At 43.0% G+C, this 11,326-nt stretch overlaps 1 protein-coding gene across 1 annotated transcript in view; it reads left to right on the plus strand.

The window, feature by feature from the left end:
* The window catches only part of LOC121623730 (cadherin-18), a 61,825-nt gene extending 53,411 nt beyond the window's left edge, over positions 1 to 8,414 (plus strand). The window contains exons 10-11 of the mRNA XM_041961149.1: positions 1,826 to 2,077; positions 7,909 to 8,414. Coding sequence (XP_041817083.1) covers positions 1,826 to 2,077; positions 7,909 to 8,414 — 758 coding nt within the window. The remainder of the gene's footprint in view (positions 1 to 1,825; positions 2,078 to 7,908) is intronic.
* Positions 8,415 to 11,326: the final 2,912 nt, after the last annotated feature.

Below are 11,326 nucleotides of genomic sequence, written 5' to 3' on the forward strand. Positions count from 1 at the left end.
ACTCACCCAGTCACTTTGAATGAACAGGGATGGCTGATCATGTGCTGTAGCTGTTGATTTTATCTCATTATGTGATTCCTCATGTCATAATACAACTACTTAAACGGGTATTTTGGCTTAAATTTCACAGGTGTTCATCTTGTGCAGTGTTAGTGCTCTTTGTAATCCATGAGACTACATTTGTAATATGAAGGGCATCCAAGTAGGTAAACTGGTGATCTCCTGCTGAGATAACCCCTCTCAACAAATGTGAAATGAGTTCTACCTGTACTGTTGCAGAAGGAAAGAACAGATCGGACTGTTTTTTTGTGCAGATAGAAGGCCGCAGGTGAAATTATGACCTTGAGTTTTGCTAACAAGCCATCTAACCACAGCAAATGACACCATAAAGCCGTTTCATTTCACTATGATAAGCACTCACTTAAGGCTAGTGTGTGAAGTAGCTCCTCAACTCAAAACACGAAAATAAATCGTGAACTCACCGTCTTTTACTCAGTAACGTGAAATATGAAGATTATCAAACATTCTCTTCAATTGAAATGTCCTCATGTCAAGTTCTGAGAAACACATTTCATCTTACGGTATATATAGCTGTTGGATTTAAGTTACAGATGCACTTAATCAGTAGTCAGCTGTTCTCCTGTTCCTGCTGGCATTGGTAGCTTCTTTGGCTTATCCTGGAAGGAAGCACTCGGCTGGCACTGCCTTTGTGCTGTTGTTGCCAAAACAGCATGGATAAAACAGTCTATGGTGAAAGTCAATGCAGCACAGTGACTCGGTTTGGATTTATTGGGGAGCTGTACCATAAATGCCAGCAGATGGCTAATGGCAGCCCTGTCGGCGATGTTGCCCCTCTTTCTGTGCAGGAGCTGTATGTGCTTTTGTATCTGTTGTTTTTTTTTTTTTAGCATAGACATGTATGTAAATGTTCGTTGCTCCTAATTTATAAAATCTTCTTGTGGTTCTACAATCCACTGATGTAAAAATAAACTTGGCTGAAGCAAACAAGGCTGCTTCAGTTGGCTGCAGCAATATAGAGGACACTGGCATGTAGCCTGTTCCACCTTAAATATTCCATCTTTGTAACACGTCGAAATAAAGATGCCCTTGGTAGATAAATTACATTCATTTCGAAGAATTCAGAACATCTTTCATGAAGAATATTTGTGTGGAATTGAGCTGTTATGTGAGCTCAAGCCAGTTTGAGTTGTTTTGTTGTCACCTGTCTCAGATCATGTATGCAACCTGAGAGAGCGTGCCGAAGTACACCTTTTCAGTCCAGCTTTTTTTTCCCCCACACGTATACAAGCGCTGCATCTGTGTGTTTATTTGCTTCCTCCTCTTCGCTGGATCTTGCCACAAAACCGTCCTCTCGAGTTTTCTTTTATTTGCCTTTTCTTCTCGACAAATTCAGCTTTTTTTAATTCCTGTTTATCTTCATGACATGTTCCATTAACAGTGTTTCTGCAGAGGCCAAGGTGAGCTGCTCTTTTGCGGCACATTAAAATAGTGAAGGAACACCTTTGAAATTAATTAGTCTTGGAACGTGGGGAAGCAGCTTTAAGACACAGTAAGAAATCCACCAGCTTGAGGTACTTCAAAAGCACCAAATGCAATTCACAAAGGCAAACGTTGGGGATAGGATTTTTTCTGTTTTGCTGATGATTCTCACCCTTAATCTAAATGTCTGTCTGCATAAATAGGTAATTGCAGGCTTTGCTGAAAGAGCAAAGCAATTGAGAAGAAAGAGGAAACCATCAATTAGTCTTTTTAGCCAAGAGGTCCAATTTTCTTTAACAATCTTTTTTATATATATATCTTGCAGACAGCACAGCCAGCATCATTGCCAGGCGGCGGCGTTTCAACCACCTGACCCAGGAGCTGTACGAGCTGCCTATAGTGGTGTGGGATGGTGGGGAGCCGTCGCTGAGCGGCACCAGCACCTTGACTCTGCGGGTGTGCCCGTGCCAACGCCACGGCAGGATCCGGATGTGCCAAGGCGAGGCGTTCCTCTCCTCGGCGGGTCTCAGCACGGGGGCTCTGATTGCCATCCTGCTGTGCATCGTCATCCTGCTGGGTAAGTTGGGACAGCCACTGTGGGGACTGCAGCAGGGGAGAGCTGCCCGGGGGCAAACATCCTGAGGGCATGGATGGGGGAGATGAACCATAGAGGAGCAGGGAAGGGTGGAAGGGTTTGAAAGGGTTTGACAAGGGCAGAGGAGGAGAGAGGGATGAATAGACAAGCGAGGACTCAGGTAGAATTCAGAATGAGGTTAGAAAGAGTTAGAGAGGGCACGGGTGGAAGAAAAGAAAAGGATACGAAGGACAGAAGAGAGAGGAGTACACAGAGAGAGGAAGCTGGAGGAGAGGTGACTTGAAAGGAGATGGTGAGGACACAGACAGCAAAGAAGAGGCGAATCGAGATTGCAGGGTCAGAGTGATTCGGAGGAGGCGTGTACAACTGAAAGAAGTCTGAGAAAACGCCGTGTTCATGTTCAGACAGGCAGCTCGAATCAGAAAATCAGATTAGACCTAAATCACATTTGCCGATGATTTGAAATTCAATTCAAATCTTCTCTCTGAATCTGCCTCCCCACCTCTCTCTCTCCCTGCCCGGCACATGTTTGACGCAGCATGTTGTGACTAGAAGAGCAAAGGAGAAGCATGAAGGAGTGGCGGTGACAGCCAACGCAGACGCCTCTCTCGCTGATTTCACGTGTGACGGATGTGCTCCGCACCGCTAATGCAAAACTCAATCAGAAATACAGTGAAAATAAACAGGGCTGCATCCACGTTAGCAGCTCATCGCAGCACCCAGAAAACATGTCTCAGTCAGTGAGTATGCGTGCCTTGTTACTATAGCAACCGGTCTTTGCAGTGACAGCAAATGATGAAACTATATGATGTTGGCACTTTGAAATTGCAGTGAGGATTGTCAGCTTTACAGGTCAGGGTAAGAAAATAAAATTAGAACATAATGTTAGAGGTGCAAAATGTCTGCAAGATGGCGCGCAGTCCAAGTCAAAGAACAAATTGAACTCATTCGATACCAAAGTCAACAAAACTTGTCGCAGACCAATTTTTTCCTCTGCAAACCAAACTGCAGAAGGACATGATTAGACAAAACTGTCTAATAACACGGCTTCACCGCTGCCGCTCTGCCCTCCTCTCTTCTGTGATTGTCTGTGGACATTAGTGTGTGAAGGTTATACATATTCATGCTAGCTGTCTTCCGCCTCTATGCCAAACCCTCTGGCTGAGGCGAACAAAAGGCCATCACCACTGTTGGAGCCAAAGCTCGAGCGGGAGACGCACGCTGAATCGCAAATCATCCGGACAGGGAAGGGAAGGAAGAAGTAGTTAGGATGGAGAGAGAGAGACGGGATTTCATAACACCTTTTTTTTTTTTTTTTTTTTAATCTGTTGCATTTTGGGTTTCACACTTCCCAGTTACAGCTGAGGTGTCTCACACACCACTCAGCTACTGGACAGAGGTGACTCTTCACCCCACAAGATTTGAGATTTTGTCAAAATAAATCAGATATCACTCCATTAACAGTCAGTCATTTGACTACCTGCACCATTTTTCTCAAATCTCACATGAGGTACAATAAAAACGCTTTAGTTTAAAACATCAAAAAATGACTAAAATGATAAACAGAATGTGAAGAAAGAACAATTTGAAATTATGTTTAAGACGTAATGCAGAGATTTCTACTGAAGTTAGCATGCTAACCAGCTAGCCTCGGCCTGTCCAGTCCCATTAGAGCCCTCACTAGCCTATAGTGAGTCACTGTAGCGTCCAGTCTAACATGAGAGGATGAAGAAGTAGCGCTGCCCCGAAGGCACCGACCCCCGCCTCAGGACAGTTTGTCGTTAAATGGCGTTGTTGACCATAATGAGCAAACTGCTCAAGGCTGAAAACAAACTGTATTGAATATGCTTTGCATGAGCACTCCTTTAGAGACACGTAAGGAAACGGGAGTGACACAGGGTGTACTGATGTAGTGCCAAGCTTCATCAGTGTCTACTGCATGTCATTTACATAGACATGGCTCCCCCTTTCAAATCTGGCTTGTCAGTGTGCTTTGTTTGTGTCTGATTGTTTTCCATCTGTCCGATTAATGTCCATGTTTTATCTCTGTGCCCTCTAATAAGCCACCCTAATTAAGCCTGCAGCAAGCCAGAAACGGGATACAAACGATGTCTGAGCTGACTCAGTTGATAATGGCCTTCACACGTGACTTAAATAACATAAAATATTCATAAGCAGATCATTGTTTGGGTTGGGCTAATTTCAATTCAAATGAAATGGTGGGGTATTACAGTACTAATTGGGTGAAAAGAGGAATTGGATTGAAAATACAACCGTAACCTGCTTAATGTGAAATGAATTCGACGCAGGACAAATAGTAAATGCTAATGGAAATTATAATGCCATGACATTAGTAAAGTCGAATGTTTCTGTTAATTTGAGGATCTTATTTGCTATAATAATTAATATTAAATAATAATCCTCAGTAGTTCCCTCATTCCAGTAACAAGTTAAAAGACGTGTAAACAAACTGCCAACTTTAGTCTGATTGGGTCAAGATTACTTTATTTCTCACATATAAGCAGCATTTATAAAGATGTTTTAAAACTCATTGTCCAGACATGAATATAGTGGCTTAAGTTTTGATCATAGTGAAGAAGTGCCCTGCACAAAAACATGAGAAAGCAACTCACAATAATTCAATGCAATTGTGACTTTTAAGTGTCTTTACTTCTGTTGGATAAGTTTTGCTCTCTTGCCTTGAGAAGTTACATGAAGAGGGCTCTTATTTGGATTAGACACATTATTTCACAATGCAATACAGCCCTCAAGCCTCCCAGTGTAATCTTCCATAAACAGGGTAAATGCAGCCTAAATGAGGCTCCTGCAATGGCTTCTGCTCTCGCAAATGGCTGAATCTGTAGACTGGAGTAATGCTCTCTGATGCCATAAGTGGTGTACCTCAACTGGCCTTGGCCAGGCGTATGAAATGACCTGAATGGACCATTGAGGGAGCATTAATGCAGGGAGTGTATTGCAATGTGGTGTGTACAGTACCGCAGATAGGAATATACTACAAATTTAAGTAGATCATGAAGTGTGGGAAGTGCAATCCGGTGCATAAATAATAAAAGGTGCATCAACTGAGTGCCTGGGTAACAGTTATATTTTTCATTACATTCAGGCTGTTCACCTCTACACCACACTGAGGTTTTAAACTGTAGATGGTGGGAGCAGGAAGTGGTCAAAACGAACATATGCATAGAGATGCAAATAAAATACAAAAAAATCCTAGTTCTGCTTACCATGACCCAGCTCACCCCACACACTCTCACATCCTTGCATTGCGTAATTGGTTGCTTTAAACAAGTTCAGCGATAAGCACTGTCCCACACAAATTGCATTTTTCACCCTCTGTAACCCCACTTGGGATGCCACCGCAGGTGGAGTGAAGTGATTTTTTTTTCCTATAGATTAATCATATGCAGGTTGGGCGACATTTCATTAAAAAACACAGGCGAGGAAGCGCACAATGAAATACAGTATGCAGATAGACAAATTAGGAGATAGACATTATTACCTTGGTCACGAGCATACAGTCAAGCATATTTTTTGTCCATTATTCTGCCAGGCTGAAAAGTTTGATTCTAGGCCCTGCAGTTACAGCAGCGAGAAAAATACATATAGACACAGTTGTACGAGTATGAATCCAGATTATGTTAATTAATTTAATTATTTTATGCTCCAAGCATACCTGCTGGCTGCTAGATGCCTCTAGTGGGCTTTAAAAACCTGCTCATACCTGGGGTTGGATTAAGTGGGCAAATGCAGTGGGGTTCTCAGACCCTGATGGCTTGCGGTAGCTTGATTAATTGTGCTCTTTTTTCTGTCTACCTGTCAAAAATCTCAAGAGACTGCCTTTCCTAGCATTCAGATCCAGAATGGCCCCGAGTTAAAGAAAGCAGGGGTCTGCGTTGTGTTGTTTCAGTGCTGGTGATATGATCCAATCCGATCCTGGAAAGCCAGTTTCAAGAGTAAAACCTGGAAATCAAACACCTGAAAAGCTGAGCCGAGCCTACATTTTTTGGCGGAGATCATGCGTTTATCTCGGCGTTGTCACCCCCCCTGTGTCAGCGCGGTGGCCCCGTTCAAATAGACGTGACCACAAACGTTCAAGTTTGTTAATACGTCTAAGTTTTGTCCACGGGGGGTTCCCTGGTGCGTTCATCTGTCCATGATTACAACCTTAAAAAGGGAATTTTATGTCCTGTGGTTGGTTCAGTTTCTCAGCTGTGACAGAACATGGGCGAGCTCTGTTTTGGTCCAGTTATTCAGCACCACCGAAGCCTGAATGCTTGAATTATTCTCACCTGCCCGAGTGAAGTGAAGGAGTAAAGGCTCCAGTGTTTGACCAAACAGCTCACAGCTTGGTGTCAGTGCGCCTTTAGTCAGTCGATTCTGAGGCTTAAATCTTCTCCTTGAAATTCCTTTGTCGTCCGTCTACAGCATGTCACGAGCACCACAATACGTGTACAAAAATGTATTGCTTGAGTAAATATAGTAGATTAGCCAAATGCATCACCGCATCCTTGACATTATGAAAGCTGAAACCTTTACCTCCGCTTAATCCACAACCACCACCTTTCTCGCTCTAATCCCGAGAGGCTGATCTAACACAGTGTGTTGCTGTTTAGATAAATATAACATATAAAAGCTTGATGTGGACTGCTCAGATGCAGAAAACATTCATACCTACCTTATGAAAACGGGCATTTCATCAGTTTAGGCTCCAGTTTCTTTCCTGCGAACCTTTATGCTTTTCCTTCTGCTAACATTCAATGCAATTTAATTGTGAGGCAAAGATGCTTCCGTAAGAACACTGATCTATCTCGCTCGTCTCTGGAAATGTACTATAATGAACTCTTAGATATTGCGCTGCTGTAAAAATGTACCTCCCTGCCTGATGCCATTTTATTAAATAGATATTAGTGTTAACATCTTGCAGAGAGGTCATCATTAACCCAAAGAAGTATAACTCTCATTAGTTGTAGGAGCAAGTTCCAAGATGTAGCATGTCATCAAATATTACTTGGCTTCATGACTTCATTAACAGTTGGAAAAGATACGTCACACTATAAGCTACTTATCTGCAGAGATGCTTAACAGCTTCTTCCTACATTTTCTTTAATGTGGCGCAACTTGCTCTTTTATATTACTGGTCACATGAGCCTTACCTCCATGTGCTTACACATCTTTACCTTCTATTTTCTTGACGTATTGCATTTAGGCTGGATGTGAGGTTGAATTTACTCCAAAGACGATGATTATGTGTTTATTGTCATCGTCTCAGCAGCGCTGCATTCAGAGTATCATCACAGCCACTGCTATTGTCAGCATATTAATGATAGCGTATTCTTGATTTACTCTTCACCGCTTGGCCAGCTTTAGTGTCCTGGTGGAAAATCAGATATATTTGCACATAAAATTTGCTTGTGTTCGTTTGGTCGGCTGTTTACGAACCGCAGCGTGTTTGTCTGTCATGAGCTACGAGTTACCCGACAACACAGGCACATACAGGGACTGGTATTAGCATAAAAAACATGGCTGAGCGTTGTAACCACATTTAGCTGCTCCATTATGTGATGTTCTGCTAAGCGGTTTGTCAATTTAATTGTTGAGAAAAGCAATTTTCTTTCTGTCTGACTTTTGTCTACAGCTGTTAAATATGTCAGTTTATTGCATGAAGTCGTTTTCCAGAATTGTACATGTATATTTATTGTCATTGTGTTGTTCTTTTTTCTGAGGGGTGTAATCGTTAGCACTTTTAAAAATGTAAGCATTGATGGGAACATTTTTCTTCTTCTGTCTCGCAGCCATCGTGGTTCTTTTCATCACACTGAGGCGGAGCAAGAAAGAGCCCCTCATCATCTCCGAGGAGGACATCCGAGAGAACGTGGTCACCTACGACGACGAGGGCGGAGGCGAGGAGGACACAGAGGCCTTCGACATCATCGCCCTCCGCAACCCAGCTGCCGCCGAAGAGCTCAAGTTCCGGCGGGACGTTCGCCCCGAGGCGAGGCATCACTGCGGCCCGCCCCGCGGCCGCCGGAGCCCGTCGGTGGAGCTGGACGAGGTGGATGTGCACGAGTTCATCAAGCAGAGACTGGTGGAGGCCGACATGGACACCAGCGTGCCGCCGTACGACTCGCTCCAAACCTACGCTTACGAGGGCCAGGGCTCACCCACAGGATCCATCAGCCCTTTGGACTCTCCTGGAACGCAATCAGAGCAGGATTATAACTACCTGGACGACTGGGGGCCCGAGTTCCAGAAACTGGCAGAACTCTACGGAGAGGCAGATTCAGATGTGACGACCTAGTCTGTGATTTCACTCCTGTTCAAACCAAATCTGTTTTTCAAATTTTCAATGAACAGCATAAACAAACAGAGATGCTTTCAAACTGTTCCGGTGGTTTTCAACTTCTACTGTTGAACTAAAAAGACTGCTCTTTTTTTTAATTTTCTTCTTTTTTTTTTTCATTTTGTCGCTTTGGATCATGGGTCGTTCGTCTGGAAGTATTAAATCAGATTTTGAGGTGGAAGAACAACAATATGGGGGAAAAAGGAAAATGATATTTTCCTTGGTGTATATTTTTTATTGCTCAATAAAGTCCTGAAATCCATATGAGTGGATATGTGAACGAATTGTACGTGTCTTCTTCCTCCAAGCATGGACATATGGTCCAGCAGTTAAGATTAATATGCTGGGAGGTATATACCAGCTGTATGCACAACAGTGACACCTCCAATCAGATGAGCGTTCAGTATGTTTTGCATCATTTATTCCATGTTGCCATTATCTATGAAAGCTTCACTGAAATCAGACATAAATTGCTTTTCCCAGCCTCTTTGATATGAATTAAAGAGAGGCAGGATGAGAATAACCTTAAGTGGATAATGTTCTCACAGCCAGCACATTTAATATTTCCAGCATCATTCTCAACAGTTAAGGTATATGTAATGAACATTATCCGAAAACAAACAATGAATGTGATTGACATTTTGCTTCCCCACAAGACTTATTTTTTGGAAGTACAGAACCCAAAAAATGCAACCTTGGTATCCCGCCGTTTCCCCAGGGCCTCCTCATGGTCAACGTTCCAATTTGTTATGTGTCTGCGAGCCCCTCTACGGGAGCCAGCCGTTCACTAATTTGATCGTGCTTGACGCTTTCTGCAATGGGATCACTTGGGGTGATATGGATATGCACTCTTCAATGCTGCGTCCCAAATTTAATGCTACATATTAGGCTTTTCAGTATGAAACACTGACACTGGAGAAGTACTCTTACTTAGTCTTGTAAGTATGCTTACACAGAGTGTGTATACTCAGCATGCATACTGAACTTGCTTTGCTTTTCAGTGTGCTGATCATCAGGGGTTCGATTGATGTCATTTAGTTAACATCTTGCATCATTTCTTGGTAGTGCACTGTTATTGTCTCAGTGCAAAGTTTAAGTTAGTGCCTCTTAAAGCGTTTCTGTCATTCATGTTAAACCTGCATGAATTGATATTTTGCTTTATTTCCATGGCAGTGGAAACAAGCTGTGAACACGCCGTCATATTATCACCGCTCGATATGGCAAACATTAGCTCCAGCAAACAGTCATTTACACCTCCAGGAGATACAGGTCAGCATTAGCATTCATGTGGGGTCGTGTCTCTGGCCACCTGGCAACTGCAAGTCTAATATTCACTGCCCTTTTAGCTCAGGTTCGGTCTCCTGAGGAACATATCAGGCTTTTCAGAGTTTCAATCGTTCACTATGTTCACACACTTTGTCCGTCTGCCATTTGGTGCTGGGAAGGTAGTATGCAGTTAGGTTTTCAGAGCTGCCTGTTGAGAACAAAGGAAGCGAAGCAAAAATAAATAGTGGGACGTCAAAAAGCTGAAAGACGTTATAAAGCTCTATGGAGGACTGCAGAGTCAGGTGATTTTCTGCAGTTTCAACACTACGAGTGACCATTTTCACATGCACGTGTTCATGTTTGAAATTGCTGAATGATTTGTTGCAGAAGGGTCTTAAGTGGAAGAACATTCATTGTCACATTTACGTGATTTCTTGTTAGTGTAACAGTGACGTTTTGGCTTTTCCATACAAAACCTAGTGTGAGATGTCTCGCTCAAAGTGCCACAAGGTGACATTTTTATGATGCTTTATATGACATTAAAGGGAAGGAACTTCGTCATCCCTTACACGCATTAGGGAACAAAGCATCATCTGACATTTATTACGTCGAAGAGACAAGAAAACTATACTTCAAAGTGGTGTCATTTTCCCAGCGGGGAGTTAAAGAAGCCGGCTCACCTCCAGAAAGTATGATTGGCTTTCATTTTATTATTATTATTTTTCTTCAAAACGGGGTCATATCTGGAAAGTTCAATCGCTGTCACAGATGTCTCATTTTGCAACAAAACTCCCCTGTTCTCTGTAATAATGACAGGAAACAAAGAAGTACTTGGACGCTAACATCAGCACTGCACTGTAAAGTTGTGCGTTTTTATACATGCTGATTAGTTGTCCTCACCCAGCCCTGACTCCTCTGTCCTGTCATGCTCTCGTTAGCGTGGGCTGCTTCAGAAACGCTGACGATGGCCCAACGAAAGACAAAGGGAGGGATAATGAATATTTTAGACCCTCCACTCATACCTCCTGACATCACGCCTCTCTTCTCCACATAACAATCCTCTGTCTCATTCTTCGTCCTCGTTTTCTTGCTCATTATTTTTCTCTGCTCGCAGGACGACTGTGTTTTTGTCTTTTTCACAATTGGATTGAAACAAGGAGACAAGCAGAGAAATTCTTCCAAGATTTGCGAGTAGCCCGAGGGCTGGCCCCTGGCAAAGGTCATATAAGGTGGCCAAAGGCAAGCAAAGAAGATCCTAAAACTTTCACTCGGCTATTCCACTGCTTATGTTTCTCGTTGCGGCGTTGTGCATTTGCATTTTTTAATGTGCCTGAGCTGTGTTTGATTTTAGATGAATGCAGCAGCAGCCAGTCAAACTCCATGTATCATCGCCTTCCCTTTCATGCATCATTCTTTCCCATCCTTTCACAAAAATCACTCTCTCCGAGCGCACTTGCCGAGGGAAACACAGCCCACAAAACTGCAACTTTCTGATGACTCCCAGGCTCCTAAAGTGTCAAAATTTCTTTCCTCAGGCAACAAATATACGAGCACCTGCCCTGGAGGGCTGAGTTTGTAAACAGGTGAAAGCTGGAAATGTTTAA

Source organism: Chelmon rostratus, chromosome 20 (assembly GCF_017976325.1).
Source record: "Chelmon rostratus isolate fCheRos1 chromosome 20, fCheRos1.pri, whole genome shotgun sequence".
NCBI classification, from domain to species: Eukaryota; Metazoa; Chordata; class Actinopteri; order Chaetodontiformes; family Chaetodontidae; genus Chelmon; species Chelmon rostratus.